At 39.6% G+C, this 17235-nt stretch overlaps 2 protein-coding genes across 2 annotated transcripts; one reads left to right on the forward strand and one right to left on the reverse strand.

Annotated features, from left to right (window-relative positions):
- Window positions 1–2659: 2659 nt before the first annotated feature.
- Window positions 2660–3172, forward strand: LOC115985213. The gene has a single exon (XM_031108180.1). It carries the CDS (start codon window positions 2660–2662, stop codon window positions 3170–3172), a length of 513 nt encoding a protein of 170 aa, XP_030964040.1.
- A 4708-nt stretch (window positions 3173–7880) lies between these two features.
- LOC115987385 lies at window positions 7881–8682 on the reverse strand. The gene has a single exon (XM_031110911.1). The coding sequence runs from the start codon at window positions 8526–8528 to the stop codon at window positions 8037–8039; it is 492 nt and encodes a 163-aa protein (XP_030966771.1). The 5' UTR covers window positions 8529–8682; the 3' UTR covers window positions 7881–8036.
- Between the last annotated feature and the right edge of the window lie 8553 nt (window positions 8683–17235).

Raw genomic sequence — 17235 nt, forward strand, 5'->3', positions numbered from 1 at the left:
ATCAAAATTCTAAGTCTTCCTACCTACAGGTGGACGGACGAACCAAGTCACCCACAAGTGCCTTGGTAAAAAAATTTAAGTCCTACCTACGGGTGGAAGGACAAACCAAGGCCACTCACGAGTGCCTTGGACAAAATTCTAAGTCTTCCTACCTATGGGTGGACGGACGAACCAAGTCACCCACAAGTGCCTTGGTCAAAATTCTAAGTCTCCTACCCACAGGTGGAAGGACGAACCAAGCCACTCACAAGTTCCTTGGACAAAATCCTAAGTCTTCCTACCTACGAGAGGACAGACGAACCAAGTCACCCACAAGTGCCTTAGTAAAAAATTTAAGTCCTACCTACAGGTGGACGGACGAACCAAGTCATCCACAAGTACCTTGGTCAAAATTCTAAGCCTTCCTACCTACGGGTGGAAGGACGAGCCAAGCCACCAATAAGTGCCTTGGTACAAAATTTAAGTCCTACTACCTATGGGTGGACGAACGAACCAAGTCACCTAGAAGTGCCTTGGTTAAAATTCTAAGTCTTCCTACCTATGGGTGAAAGGATGAACCAAGTCACCCACGAGTGCCTTGATCAAAATTCTAAATCTTCCTACCTACGGGTGGACGGACGAACCAAGTCACCCACAAGTGCCTTGGTAAAAAAAATTTAAGTCCTACCTACAGGTGGAAGAACGAACCAAGGCCACTCATGAGTGCCTTGGACAAAATTCTAAGTCTTCCTACCTACGGGTGGACGGACGAACCAAGTCACTCACAAATGCCTTGGTCAAAATTCTAAGTCTCCCACCCACAGGTGGAAGGACGAACCAAACCACTCACAAGTTCCTTGGACAAAATTCTAAGTCTTCCTACCTACGGGAGGACGGACGAACCAAGTCACCCACAAGTACCTTGGTAAAAAATTTAAGTCCTACCTACGGGTGGGCGGACGAACCAAGTCACCTAGAAGTGCTTTGGTTAAAATTCTAAGTCTTCCTACTTACGGGTGGACGGACGAACCAAGTCATCCACAAGTTCTTTGGTGAAAATTCTAAGTCTCCTACCCACAGGTGGAAGGACGAACCGAGTCACTCAAGTGCCTTAGTGAAAAAAAATTTAAGTCCTACCTACGGGTGGAAGGACAAACCAAGCCACTCACAAGCGCCTTGGACAAAATTCTAAGTCTTCCTACCTACGGGAGGACGGACGGACCAAGTCACTCGCAAGTGCCTTGGTCAAAAAGTTAAGTCCTACCTATGGGTGGATGGATGAACCAAGCCACCCATGAGTGCCTTGGTTAAAAATCTAAGTCTTCCTACATACGGGTGGGTAAACGAACTAAGCCACCAATGAGTGTCTTGGTCGAAAGTCTAAATTTTCCTACCTACGGGAGGAAGGACAAACTAAGCCACTCTCGAGTGTCTTGCTAAAAAATCTAAGCCCCTCTACCTAAGGGGTGGACAGACGAAACAAGCCCTTCACAAGTGCCTTGGTAAAAATTTAAGTCCTCTTACCTATGGGTGGACAGACAATCCAATCCACTAATGAGTACCTTGGTCAAAAAAATCTAAATCTTCCAACTTACAGGGTGATGAATGATCCAGGTGACGAACAATCCAAGTGATCCTCCTAAGATGATTGACTCAAATAGATATCATTGAACCAAGTCACCAAGGTGACAAACGACGCTCCAAAAAAAAAAAAAATTAAATCCATAGAGTGGACTGATACAAATTAGTATCCAAAATTTACTAAGTCCATAGAATTGACGATACAAATTAGTATCCAAAATTTACTACACCTATGGAACAGACAAATACAAACTAGTATAAAAAATTTATGAAACCCACAAAGTGGACGGATGCCACAAGATGGACGGGCATATGAACTATGTCCACAAAATGAACATGTGTCAAAAAGCATCCAAATTTGTCCACAGGATGGACGGATACGTTGACTCAGTCCACGAGGTGGACGGATGAATGATATTGAATGAAGTACATCTTATTATTAACAAATCCACAAGGTGGACGGATGATGAAATGTACCTAAATTATTGTCCACAGGATGGACGGATACATTGACTAAATCCACAAGGTGGACAGATGAATGATATTGAATGAAGTACATATTATTAACAAATCCACAAGGTGAACGGATGATGAAATGTACCTAAATTATTACTAAGTCTGCAAGAAGGATGGGTGAGGACCATGAAGTACCATATTATTAACAAATCCACAAGGTGAACGGATGATGAAATGTACCTAAATTATTACTAAGTCTGCAAGAAGGATGGGTGAGGACCACCGGGCCTGTTGGTCCAAGTGGTACCTAGTCATGCTAGTGACTTTCAACTCAAGGGTTCTATCCCTTGTGTAAACACTTACCTAGCACCAAAAAAAAAAAAAAAAAAAAAAAAAAAAAAAAAAAAAGAGGAAGAAGGATGGGTGAGGGATACTTGAATGTATCTGATAATTACTAGGTCCACAAGGTGGACGGATGCACCCTAAAAAGGTATCCACATTAACACGTTGCTGGTTACACTTACACATGCCTTCTAGCCAGTTTGGCCTTATAGAAGCAACGCATGCCTTACGCGCTTTAGATGGTAGGCGAGATTAGTTAGTATTAGAAAAGTAACGTATGGTGCACACATTGTGCGTCATTATGACATGGACGGAAAGTCTTGATTTTGTCGCAATAATTTCAGTATATCACTTGTGCAACGATTGTCGGTATTATCTTCATGAAGAATGTGCCAAGTTGGAGGATGAGGTCGAACACTCGCACCATCCATTTCAATCTCTGAAGCTGCACGGTATTGTAGATGATTGGGATTTCTATTGCAATGTGTGTCAAATGGGTTGTCGGGGCTTCAGCTACCGTTGCACCGACTGTAATTTCAAAATGGATCTTTTATGTTCACTCAAATCAAAGATTCAGTTACCAATTCACGACCACAAGCTAAAGCTACAGGTTGGTAATACTGAAACTGAACCATTCTTTTGCGATTTCTGTCATACTAGATGTTACAGTCATCGAGGACGGATTAAAGCACTCAAACACTCAAGCATAGAAACTGAAGCCTCAGAATACAACAACACAGGCGAGTTGACTCGCATGAACTGGCTAAAAGCTGGGAACAACCCAGTTGAGCTCTCTTCCTTATCCTTGGCTTGAACTATTAGAAAACATGGTTTGACCCTTTTCTTTCAGCTTGGCCATCTCACTAGTCCACATATCCACCAGCCCAGACATGACTAGAAAAATCTTAGTAACAAAAACAGACAAATTGTGAAAGGAGGAAAAGTTGTTAAAAGTTCCTTGAAAATATTTGAAGCTTTTTGGTGGATGATATTTTTGAGATGTGGAGTCAAGTTTAAATTAGAAGGCCGAGAAGTGTAGAAGGGCTGTAATAATTGATATACAAAGCGCACACCTTCTTGTTATCTGTGTGCTTTACTGCTTATAGACACATTTTGGGAGGTTTTGAGCATACTAACATTGTTCAGCCTTTCTATGTAGTTCTATGTAGTAAGTTAGATAACGTTTGAAACAATAAAGGAAAATAGCATCTCGAGTTTTAGAAAATCGAGATCCACTTAAAAACTGGACCATTAAAGGATAAAATTGCCACCGACTATTATATTGTTAAAAAAGGGCAAGTTTGTCAAGAATTCCACTGGACGGTTACCATGATGACATGTATACTTTTGACGCGTCATCATCCCATGAAAACCCCTTGTGGTCAATGCAACTTTAGCTGACCCACTAAGGCTTTGGGTCGCAAGGGAAGAGGAAAAAAAAAAGAAGAAAAAAAAAGGGGATTGGCAAGGAAAAGGAAACAGAGAAATCTCTTTCCCTTCCTTAACTCAGTCACGGCTCCAGCTGAAAAGCTCATCGCCAAATTCAGGGAATTCTTCTCTACTTTATCTATCCTCTGCCTTTACCTTTCTCTTGAAGCTTGACCTCATTTGGTCATATCAATTTGAGAACCAATGTGTAAATTTGGCTTCACACATGGTTTGCAAGACATTTTTATTATATATTAAATATGGTCCTTGCTTTGTTACAATCACTATTAGCCTTTTCAAAGTCAGCTTATTTATTACGAGCACCTTCAAGAAAGTGTTATGTTCTTTCTAAGCCTTTTGGATGATGCCTAAGCCAGACTTTACTACCTTCTGCAGCTAAGAGCTTTCATTGGCTTATATTTATTTTCTTCTTCAAGATTCTTGTGAAGCTTTAAGGTGCTTTTAATCACATTCGCACCTGAGTTAAAAGTAAAATATGGCTGTTAATTCGTTTTGAAGCTGATGTTGGTTGGCCTAACGAGTAGCCACCAGTTTTGAAGATGTTTATGTAGTAGACATGACTTATATTACTTGCTTCTATTTGTTGAAATAAATATATATACTCACAGTACACTCACACTAGATATTCGCTGTCAAGGTGCTTAGCTTAATTGCTTAAAGATGGTCTCATCTTCCACATCATTAACAGCGGGAACACTATGGGATTGCTTGCAACAAGCTTTATGTGTGCAGCAACAAGCTCATCACATTTGGCATTATTTCACCAATAGAAGCTGAAAGGAGAGACAAAGATACTTCCCATAGAAAGCTAGCATCCACTTAATGTGAGGGCAGGTTCTTAAAATCTCCAATCTGCGTTTCGAGGGAAGTTTCTTCACTTTGATATTTTCTCATATACGGCTAGAAACATGATTGTTTGAGTTGAGAGTAATGCCTAAACAGTATTTTCTCTCAAGACTAGTTTTGACAAGCTTAATATATGATTACAAGATTTAATTTTTCTCATTATGGTTTCCTGTCCATGGACCTGTATCTACACAAAGCTAAATGGCTGATTTAGCTTTATTTAACTGCAAACTAGTCATTTAGTGGTACTAATCTTGTTCTTGCAGGTTAAGTAAATTATTTTTTATGCCTTATGGCTAATCTGTAATGACGATACAGGGCACTCACAAATATTTTGACTATCTAGTTGTATTGCTTGGATGTCGCTTTGAGCCAATCAATCTAGCTTGGGAAAGATAGTGACAGTACAACTTGTCAAGGCATGAGCCCAAATGGCCTTAAGAATGCAATTAGTAACTACTAACTCAGTGGCAGCATTGTGGAACCTTATTGCCAATAATGGGAATGATCTCTAGCCTCCCGAGCTACAAATTCAGGGAAGTTCCTTGACTCTTTCTTAAAAGCATGAATAGCTTTCTATTGAATCATGGTATCCCTTTTTGCTTAATCGGAGAGTAAATCCTCCCATTTCACATGTTTGGGACTATGTATAGATTTGACTACATGACTGCCAGATTTGACTACATGACTGCCTTCAATAATTTCAGTGGCTGATTTACTTGCTGATCTTTCATCACTAATGAAAATTATCTTCGCGAAATTTATACTGGATGCAAGTAATTCAGTCTTGTCTTTTGGCAGTCCCATGGAGGCTTTTTCAAAATAAATACTTTATTGAACAAATTGATTCTGGGTAATTACTAGGGGCAAATTTAGTTTACCCCCAGTATCTTTCATGAAGACCTAGATTCATCTACTAACCATATATGTGTGGTATACAATTTACTTACTCCTTGAAATGATATTTTATCAAGCCATTGAGGACTACTGTGTTATACAAAATTTTCATGACAGCCATGATTCGTTTAGCAAAGCTAATTCTTAGCCATTATGCAAGGCATGGCCTTACGTTGCCTCTTGGAATTCTATGGATCAGACATGATTTACTTTGAATGGTCATCATACTTAATGCATACTGGTGGCTAAAATGGCTTATTATCATCGCTATCTAGCTTGTCAAGGTGATGGTGATCCCATCTTCCATGAGACATAGCAAACACAAAGGAGCTCCTTGCAACTCTCTGGGCTCATTGTAATCTCAAGTTACAAGCCATAGAAGCTTTGCCTTTTCTCTCTAGTCTATGACATGGAAGCTATCATCCCCACAGACCTCCATAAGCTAGCTATAAAGCTAGCAAGGATTTCAGGAATATCCAGGGGGGGCTACCAATGGCGCTATTCTTTCTTGAAGACTTCAAATGATAGCACTTACCTCATTGGTATTCTCAAAAGCCATACAACATGCCATTGGATTGATCAGATGGGAACCCTTACTCGGTAGGGATCTATATGCTCATGCATTGTGCCATCTAGCATGATATCGACGGGATCGCCTTAAGCTTAAAAGAAAAGGGAGTGCATATTTCTTAGGCACCACAATTGTCAATGCAAACATGGCCGGGTGATATAAGCCAAGGTGACTAATCTCACTTTTGATGAAGTCAAAGACTTTGTAAAGGCTTCACCCTCAAGAACAGGGCTCAGGTTTAAGGTTTATATAGAAGGAACGACGTGGAAGACAAAGGAACACTTCGTTCCAAGTGATGAGCCATTGGATAGACACCACATGTCCTACGACATTAATGACCCTAAGCTAGCCTGTCAGGCTAGGTATGTTTTTCAGGAGACAAATTGAACCGTCACTCCACGGGCCCGTCCACTCAGAGATCACGGACCCATGGAGTGAGGGGGCAACTGAAGAGGGTAAAATTAAGGATGAAAGATCCATTTAAATAAACTTGACGGTGCTAGATCAGTGGGCTGATAGTGGATGGATCTAAAGGCCACGTGGCATCCACCTGGTTTTAGTGATCTCCAAGAAATCCTAAATGGAACCAACTTGCGTCTCACGATTAACCCTAAACTATAGAGTCCCAATACGAATAAAATCCTAACATAAGAAGGATCTCATAATATCTGCCCATTAATGATGATTTTCTCCATAAGGAAATATCTTGCTACACAAGAAACGGAGGTCGGTTCTACACTACTATAAAAACCCAAAGACCCTCAGAAATAAGGTACGCACAATTTCTCTAAAACTTAAACTTTCAAGCATTGTTAGAGCTCTCTTTTGACTTAACCTTCAGAGAGTCTTTGGCTGGTACCCCACCGGTGTCCTTTGAATGGTTCTTTTCTTTTGCTCTTCAGGTGCACCCATTGACGTGTATGGACGATCAACTCACTGATGATTTTTTGTGCATCATCAGCTTTTATTTTAGAGTAGGGTCCCAACAAACCAAAATTGAAAGAACTTCATTTTGCTCTATCAAATCGTTGGCAATTGTCAACGACTTGATAATTGGTATCAATAAAACATCGACATTGGGGCCCATAAACTATACAACATCGACTCAATGCCACCATTGATATTTGTGGTATCAATAAAATTACTCGACATCTGTATATTACCGTGGGTGCATATGATATGATAATTATTGATCTTGCTACATTCTATCAATTGCTTTTATTTTAGAGTAGGGTCCCAAAAAACCAAAATTGAAAGAACTTCATTTTGCTCTATCAAGTCGTTGGCAATTGTCAACTACTTGCCCGACTAGAAATTGAATTAATTACAAGTCAAATGTCGCAAAAAATTTTATAACTATAAATCTCACAAGTTGTTATCGGTATAAGTACAAAAGCGATGTGTTAATTAAATAAGAATTAGTACTTGTTAATTTAACAATTATAAAAAGTATTGTATATGTAGCAATAACCTTGATTTGAAGTGCATAACATCTAGTCGTACAGCTAAAATTAAAAGAGCTACAAAACCTTATCTATCGATCTTTCTTCCCTAAATGGACAGAAATTAAAAGAGCTAGCAGAAGATGGCCTTTCGAGGGTCATGAATCAAATCAATTATCTACAAAAACTTGTCAGTAAAGTTGTATGATTGATTTGTAAATATAGATCAAAATATAATCCTTTGGAAACCGACCCTATACTTTTGGAACTGGAACTTAGTTTTATTGTGGTTATATAACCATCGGGAAAATCCAGAGGAAAATTAACTGCAAACTTGCAATACGGATATTTCTCATTAACAATAATAATCAACCAAATATTGAAAAAGAAAATCTCCATAGAACAAGAATTTCTTCAATTTACATGAAAGGCGGTGGTCATTATTTTCTTGAACTTCCTGTAAATCCAAAACTTTATTTAGAGCTAGCGGACTTAGTACTACTATTACTACCTTGACTGCCTTGGGTGCCTTGATCACGTTGCTCAACACTTCCATAAAAGTTTATGGTTCGTACCTTGAAACGCTCATGTTTTAGCAGCAACTCGTCTCCCTTTTTATTCGGAGGTGTTCGCGGCGAGTCAATGCTTAAACTCCTTTGGATGCTTCGATTTTTCATTTGATGCGAGTTCACATTTGGCACCGGTACCGCTTGATTAACTTTCTTGAGCAGCTTTCGATGAACTGATTTTCCCACCTTCCAGTCAAACCTATAATAGTTCTCAGCCAAGTCTGGTATCTTTCCTATTGGAAGGACATCTTTTCCTAGCTGTGACATATCATTGTTTTCATCTCCGGAAAAGGTTGAATTCTCTGTGCTTGTCGCCGGAGCTGTCGTTAAGACAATCATTGCATCATCTGAGAGATACCCATCAGGTAGCTGAACCTCATCATGAGGGTTAGCCATGGAAATTGTACTATTTAGAAGACAACAAGAATCGGAGAATATACGTAAGGGCTTTGCGGAAAGGATAAGGGTGATATTCTTGGAAAAGGATGAGAGTTTGGAAAGATAAGATGTTGAAGTAACTTTGGTAGATGAATGATGTTATGATTTTTTTTATTGTATCAAAGAAGTTTGGCCTTGGCAAATATATATAAGGGCCGAAAGCTGGAATTTTAATTATATTTTTGTTTCAAACAATGAATTTTCCTAGCCATGACTTTGTCTTTGCGTACACGGCAATGACCTACTCATATTCCCTGCAAATATTATAATACAGTTACTTTTGCCGCAATTATTTACATATAAGCTGGGATAAGATAATAGAATCATATGAAAGTGATAAGTATTCAATTACAATTTTTATTTATCAAAAAATAAATAAATACAAAGTGTCACATTAGATAATTATAACAAAACTTATAACTTAATTTGTGGTACTAGAAATACTTTATTCATTGTTTCGGGCACTAAAAATAATGATTTTGTTTGTACAAAAGAATTCAGGGTAGTATTTAGTTTTAGAGACTAGGAAAATTGATACGAAAATTAATATAGAATCAATTATGAATGATATTCGGGATTTTTTTTTTTTTTATAAAAATTAGATTTTAATAGATGATTAGTTGAAATATATATATTAAGAAACAGTTATAAAATCTTTTTTCTTTTATTTATATTTTGTTAACACTAAGTAGTCGTTAATTTATTTCTCGGGTATTAATCTAGTATTGAATCCTTTTATAAACTTCATTGGAAAAAAAAATTATGTTTATAAATTTTTATTTTCCATTGGTAAAAATAAAATAAAAATCATAGTTGACTTCGAAAAGTTAAAATCTTATAGTTCAGTCCTTACTTGAAGTTATATTTATTCTCAGCGTGTGTAACCTTCATTTGTAAATTCATTGAACTTGTTCTAGCTGTTAAATATCTTGTGACATGTTCACGTAGAATATTTTAAGGAAAAATTTTACAAAGAGAAAGAAAAACGAAAATTAAAATTTCTTTCTAGTATGTATTTATCTATTATGGACAATTTTAATTTAAGCACATGCAAGTCACACTATATTTAATAGAGAACTACAATAAATATAAAATTCATGGACCAAATTGACCAATTTCCAACTATTATAGACCAAGATGAAAATGACCTAGTTAGATGTACAAATAAGTGACCGTTTGGATAGTGCTTCTTTGCATTTGCGTCTACGTTTTTTTTTTTTTTTTTTTTGGAGAAGCGCATTTCTGTCTTTTCCAATAAGTCCCGTACACTATTCGCAGGACTCACAAAACTCATTTTTCACTAAAACTTTCATTGAAAATGAATCTCATAGCACTATTCACACATTTAAAAATTATTTTGCTACAGTGTTTTTAGTTTTTAGTTTTCAGCAAAATAAGTAGTATCCAAACACACTCCAAGTTAACTTAACTCAACTCCTTCTGACCTCTCAGCCGCTTGCTAAAGTCAACAACATACATTCAAATTGCAATTATTTCTCAAAAAAAAAAAAAAAATTGCAATTGAACAACACCCACACCCCAACAAAGATAAATTTATTAAGGGTGAAATTTAGGTACAATCCTTAATTATGTGTTCTTTAAGATCCCCACTTAATATTCAATCATGTCACATGTGGCTACTTAACTAAAAATGCACTTCCATCTCATGAGAAAAAACCACATGGTTGAATTTTAAGAGGAGAATCTTAAGGAACAACACTTAAGGTACTGTAAATAAGTTTTGTTCATTTAATAATGTGTTAATCATAATAGGATAAAGTTTGGTTACAAACTAAATTAGATTGTAGTTAATAGCTATGTGAGAGTGCCTTTTTTCGTGACACTCAAGCCCAAGGATCTCGGGCCAAATAGTTGTAGTTTGGTGGACCGAGCTTTGATTCACCGCAGCTAACAGGCTATTTAAGAATCAAGTAGTGCACAGGGCATGCTTCCTACAATACATATAAATTGACAAACAAGGATATTTGTATTGAACGACAAATCAAAGCAGCAAAGTAAATGCAGAGAACAAAAATAATAAAAGCACAAAGTAACGATATAAGGATCCTTAAATCAGTGGAAAATATTTCATTGAATTTTTCTTTATTATGATTACAGTACGCTCACTAAGACGTGATACAAGGTTCAAGCAAGCTCAAAAATTACTGTCTTAAATGGTTATTCTAACCTTCAAGACTTGCAAAATTTGATTCTTTTTAAATCCGAGTATGTGCAATAGTGGCTTTTCTAAGATACCGGGAAGTAGTGTTACTAATTTTCCCTGAGTTTTCTCTTCTTTACAGAATTTTATCAATGGTTCTTTCACTCCTCAATTCTCTGCCCTTCTTCGCAACCTTTCCCCCCTTTTTATGGTGATATTTTGGAGTCCCAGGGGAACCACCGGTTCCCCTGTTTTGTCCTCTGGTCAACAGGGCGTGTATTGTGCTCATCGCTCAGCAGGTTCCGTTTCCCTGTTTTTCATCCTTTCCTTCCTTTAGTTTTGATTTCTTTGAAAGCCTATGGCTGACTACCTATTTCAGGACATACTGAGGTCACGCCTTTCTCGATCCCACTTTTAGCAGTTCTTCTTCTTTATCTTTTTTCTCAAACGGGCGGAATCCCGTTCTGCCGGTTTGAAAGTCTTCCGCTGCTATTCCTTTTTTTTTTATACTTCTTCATTCTGGTTTCTCGAGGCGCTTCCCACTTGCACCATGAGAGGTCGCTGATTCTTTCCTCTTTTCTTGCTAGGTCGTTTGGCACTTGTGGCTTCTCCTCTGTTTCTTGTGTTTCTTTTTTTTGTCCTTTTCTTTCGAACTGTCTTAATATTTTGTTGACTGTGCTTATACGCCTAGGAGGATCCGAGCCTTTTGGTGGTCGCTGAGGATCCCGGCTCAGCTTTCTTCTTCAATCCCCTGACATGGGCTTCTCTTCCTTTTCTTTCTTCATTTCTCATAAGCTTCTAGGCTTCCCCTTTTTTCCTTCTTGATGCTCCTTTTGGGCTTCAAGCCTCTTGGGCCTGTCATTTCTTCTCTTTCGTGGCCCCCTTGAACTTATTTCTTTGGGCTTGGCTTATTTCTTTGGGCTTGGGTATTGTGATCTTTTTTAGACCTCAACATTTAGCCCCCCGAGCTCATGGGTTGCTTGAAGCCCACGCGTGAGTAATTCAAGGTTTCTTAGATTCTGTAGGATCTTCTTTTAATTACCCCTGGGTTCCCTTCTTTCTTACTCAGGATCCGGGCCTTTCCTGCTGCATTTTGGTTATCTTAGTCTTTGCTGTGTGTCGTGTTCCCTCATTTTACAATTTCCTTTTTGCACAGGACGTGGCAATTGAGCATTTGGAGTAAAATTTCCTTTACCCACCTTTTTCTTTCTCCGTAACTTCCATTAATAAATGCTAATTAATCTCTTCTTCAAAACTAAATTTTTTTGCAACTGGCGCGTCTTTCCATACACTGTCTTCTCCAACTGCTCTTTACGCTTTTATTACGGCCATTTCACATTATCACTTTGCTTCCCTGAGTCGTTCATTCTTGGGTCTCTTTTCTCTCTTATCAGACAGTCTATTATTCCCGTCTTCCCTTTTTGGTTCTTACAATCCCCTTTTCTTCTCATTATTCCCATTGTTTCAATGGCTTCTTCTTCCCTAAAAAGAAGAAAGCGCACCCCAAGCCCTTCTGAGGGCGAAGGTTCTTCTGGTTCTGCTCCGAGTGAATCTCATAAAGTCACTAAGCGTCCAGCCTTTCCTTTACGGGACCCCTGGTACTCTACCAGTCTATTTTTTCCTCAGGTGTCTCATGGCGAGGCTCCTCCATCCCCTCATGCTTGGATGTTTTCTAGTCAGGCGGGTTTTGTTGATTTTGCCCAGGTTCCAAACCCTAGAGAGATTTTTGACCTTCATATTAGACAAGGACTTCGAGAGGCGGTGCCTATCTTTTTTGATTTTGTTCCGGGGAAAATCCAAGGTTGGCCCATCTGGGTAGATAAGGAACTAGCCGATGGGGAGTTTGTGGGTCGCCTGGAGCGCGCTGGTATCCTAAAAGAGGTGGCAATTTCCAAAAATCTCGAGGGTTTCAGAGACGCCAAGGGGCTCAGGCATCTGGTACGCCATTGGTGCCGTTCTTTTCATACTTTTTTCTTTTCTGTTGGTGAGTTGACAATTAACCTGGAGGATGTGGTTAATAACTTCCTTCTCCCGGTATTTGGTGATGAGAGTCCTTTTGATATTAGCCTTTCTGAAGAGGATCTTGTGGTGGAAGATAAGCTGTTTAGCCATTTTGGCGGTTGCACTGCCTCTCCCGGCAATAAGCCGGCTAGAATGAGGAGATGGGTGATGACCCTTTCCCGTGAGAAGAATAAAGAAGTTAGGTGGGCTGGTTTCCTAGCATTCTGGCTTAGCAAATTTTTGTTCAGTGAGTTCCCTGGGTACGGGGTTAAGTCTTCCTTCTTTCCATTAGCGATTAAGTTGGCTCGAGGTACTCAATACCCTTTAGCCCCTCTATTTTTGGGCCATGTTTATTCTCAATTGGATCAGCTTCACAGAGATGAGGCCGAGGGTGATTCTTGTTATGTGATTACTTCGTCTCTTCACTATGCTATTCTTCAGATTTTCATGTGGGACCGTTCTTTAGCCACTTTGGCTAAGTGTAGGAATTTGAAGTTTGTAAAGGATAAATTCCAAGGATCCCCCAATATAGTGAAGGGTCTTTGTGGTAATTTGACTGATACTTTCCCCATTATCTTTCGTTGGATTAGTTTGAAAGGTGGTGGCCTCAACCTTGTTGAGTTATTTGATCAAGCAGGAAATTTACATTGGAGATCTCCTCGTGAGTTTGGTCCTGGCTTTTCATGCGACTCTGTATTGTCTTCCTTTCTATCTTCTACAGGTAATACTTTTGATCTGCGTCGTGGTGATAAGGACAGTTTGGCTTATCTTGCTTGCATTAGCCCCTCTTGGCTTCCTGTGCCTTCCTTGAGTGGCCCAAGATATACCCATTATTCAGCTTACCGGGTGCTCCGGCAGTTTGGTTTTGACCAGGACATTCCCCCAATTTTTAAGGATATAGTGCTGTCTCTCCCTTCTTTGGATCCTTTCTTGAGGCTGCAGGCCTTCTCCTATTAGTCACAGAGGAGCCCCCAGTTTGCAGTACCTAACTCCTAGAGAGGAATTTTTGCTTCTATCGGCTATACTGACTACTGGAGAAGAATATAGAAGTCTTTTGTTGATTATGTTGGCTCTGGTACAGTTGGGGAAACCCTTAGTCTTAGTATTTCCTCTTCTCCAACATCCAATAGATGCTTATCCCTGCCCACTGCTGGGATTGTTTCCGCCGCTGTAAGTAGTAAGACGGGGTTTGCAGAATGGCATGCCTCCAGGGGAGGTTGGGTGACATATGCACAAGATTTCCCCGGAACTTGGTTGGGTTGCGGTCTTATTATTGGTACTTCCTTCGGGGAACCTATTAAGAAAGGTGCAGTGGAGACAATAGGTGCTGCTACCCCTACGAGTAAAGGCAAGGAGGTTAGGCTGAAAAAGACGAAAACAATTGATGTTGAAAATAGTACAGAAGGCGTGAAGGCTAGTCCTGAGGTGAAAATGAGAAAGACTAGGAAGTCCCAGACACATTTGGCTTCAAGGACCCAAAAGACAAGGAAGTCGAGCAACCTTTGGCTTCAAGGACCCTGAAGAAGACCAAGGTAGAGTCTTCTTTTCCCCAGGTTCCTGTGACTTCTTCAGTCCATGGTCCTTTAGGATCCTCTGATTTTGTATCCTAGCCCCCCTTAGGACCCTCTAGGCGTACTCGTAGTAAGCAAAAGACCTCCAAAGAATCTGTAGAGAGAGAGAGAAGGGCAAGACCTCTTTCCTTCTTCCCTGTTTTTCATTTGTTAATATTATTGCAGTTACTTCCTCTTTTTTAACTAATGAGCGATTGTTTCCTTTGCAATCCAAACGCAAGTCGGACTTCAAGAAGGGCAGAAGTCAGTCGTCCAGTGATGATGTGGTATGGATTTCCCTTGTTCATGTCTCTCCGTTTGCTCTGGTACTGTGTTGTTTGTATCACCCTGTTGTCTTCACTTATTACTGTTTGCCTTTCCCCTTCTTTCTTTTTTAGGTGGAGGTGTCCCCTCCTATGGCCGGTAGAGTTCTGGAGGAAGAAACGGTTAAAGCCCTTTCTATTGCATTTCCCGTTATGGAGGAGGAGCCCCCTAGTAGTGGTATGGCTGAGGAGACCGGGCAACCGATGCAGGGTGTCCAAACTACTCAGGATCCCGAAGCTTCCAAGATCCCTGCATCTCAAAGTCCTCAGCTTGAGCGAACTCCCAGTCCCATCAGAATCGTGTTTCCTCAGACATTGTCAAGTAAAGAGACTTTGGGAGGCACACCTTTATCCAAACAAACAGGTAAGCCGTATTTCCCTTTAAAATAGTATTTCATCTCTATTTCTTTTTTCTTTTTTCTTTTTTCTTTTTTTTAATTCCCCTTTTTTTTCCTTCCCCCCACCCCCCCTTTTTTTTTTAGTTTCTTCTTTCCTTTCTCCTTTTAGGTCAAACCAGTGTGAGGTCTGCTACCAGTGTTGCCTCCTCCTTGGAATCAGAAAATTCAAAAGGTGAGTGTAGATTGTTCCCACTGTGTTTCCTTTTTCTTCCTTCCTTTCCCTATACCCTTTTCTTTTTCTTCTTCCATGGCGAAGCCCCCTGCATCTCTTCCTTCCTTTAGCCGTTTCGCCACAATTTCCTCACCCTTTCTTCAACTTGCTTTATGTCCTTTCCCAGAATCTTCGTAGAAATCAGAGGAGTAGGGGGAAAAGGCTCCTCCTCAAGAAGTTGGTATTGGTTTGCTCTCCTTTTTTTTTGTCACTCCTCCCCTTTTCTTTTTCTTTTTTTAAGACTAAATTTGTTCTTCCTTTCTCTTTTTTTTTTTTTTTTTTTTTTTTTTTTTTTTTTTTTCGAATGTTGATACAAGCGTTAGAGATTCTGAGCCTGCTATTCCTGAGGGAGTTGTGAGATTTGTTCAGATTGCTGATCTTCAGGCAAAACAAAAGGCTACAAGTTTTCCAATTTCTGCAGGCGGGGACACAGTGATGGGAGATGTTCTAGGAGTGGCTGCCCCAGATCTTGATTCAAGGCTTTCCTCCTTCGTAGCTCATTTTGATCTTATGGAGTTCAACAGCCTTCCTGCCAACCACTTCTACTCTTTTGGGTCTTCTTATGGCAACTTCCTACGCTTCTCTGTGCCTATTGAAGGTTTGCCGCTATTAGAAAATTTGCTCAAGAGTCATGGAGATTTCACCAGCGGTTTTAGGGGAGGTGTTTTTCTGGGTAATATCTTGATGGAATTGCTATGTGCTATGCTAGTTTCGTTGAGAGATTCTTTTGTGGACTCTTTATCTGAAGAAAAGCTTTTAGAGTGGAGAGGGGTGGTCCAAGACCTTCTAGAGGCCAAGTTCAATTTGTCCTTTTTGCTGGATCATTTGCGCCTATTGGCCCGCATGCTGTTTCAGAGGCAAACCTCCAGGAGCTAAGATTGCTGAGATTGCTGTTGTTGAGGAAACTTTGGCTCGTGCTCACAAAGTTTTGCAAGATTTGAAGGTCAAAAGGCAGAGAATTCTCTCTTCTTCAATCTTGCTTGTCATTCCTCTAGATGGCTCCCTGTTGGCCGGCCTCATTTCTTAGCTTTTTCCTCTCCCTTTTTAGATCCGTATAAACAATTTGGGATTGTATAAGTTTCAATTTTTTTTGAACACTGCACTCTCTTTTTTTTTTTTAGCTCTGTGTTTGTGTTTCAAGACCGCTCCTAATTTCTTTCAATAGCATGTGGATTTGCTTTTCTCATTGATACATTGCTTTTTTTTTTTATACATGGCTTTTCTCTTTTCTTTCCTGAGTCCTGGACCATGGTTCCTACAAGCTTCACTGTAGGTCCTGGACCAGGTACCCGGTGGTTACTTTGTTGTGCAGGTACTGGACTGGGTACACTGGGTATCTTTTCCTCTCTTTTTTTTTATATATATCTTTTTTTTAGATACGTTCCCAGTTTATGAACTTGACAGGTCCCCCTTTTTGCCAAGTGCTAGGCTAGGTATCTTGGGCATTTTACTTTTGCCTGTGATCCTAGACCTATGTGCTTGAAATTGTCTGTGGAGTATTTGGAATCATCTATGAGGTGGATCCTGGGTCATGTGTAAAAGGGTATTATATACCTTCTTCTCTCTTTTTCTTTTTTTGACTCTAATATCCTCTCTTAATTCTGTCCAAACCTGGACTTTGCAATATTTAAAACTCAAAGATTGAAGGAAAGAGGAACTTCATTAAAATATGGTCATCATTTAAGGAACATGGAGAAATCATTTAATATAGTACGGACCACAAAGTGTCAAGCTTCATCTTTTTAAGGATCTTCAACATCACCCTATTGGTGGCCTCAGCTTAACCGTTTCCTTGTGGGTAGTATGGGGTAGACCTCCCATGTTTGAAGTGATATGCCTCATTTAACCCTTTCATGTCTTTGTTTATGAATGGGGTCCCGTTGTCACTGATCAATCTTCTGGGGATCCCGAACCTTGTAATGATGTGGTCTTGAATAAAATTTGCTACAGCTGCTCTAGTGGCTTTTTTCAAAGGGATGACCTCTACCCATTTTGTAAAGTACTCGGTGGCTGCAAAGATC

This window comes from Quercus lobata, chromosome 4, assembly GCF_001633185.2.
Source record: "Quercus lobata isolate SW786 chromosome 4, ValleyOak3.0 Primary Assembly, whole genome shotgun sequence".
NCBI classification, from domain to species: domain Eukaryota; kingdom Viridiplantae; phylum Streptophyta; class Magnoliopsida; order Fagales; family Fagaceae; genus Quercus; species Quercus lobata.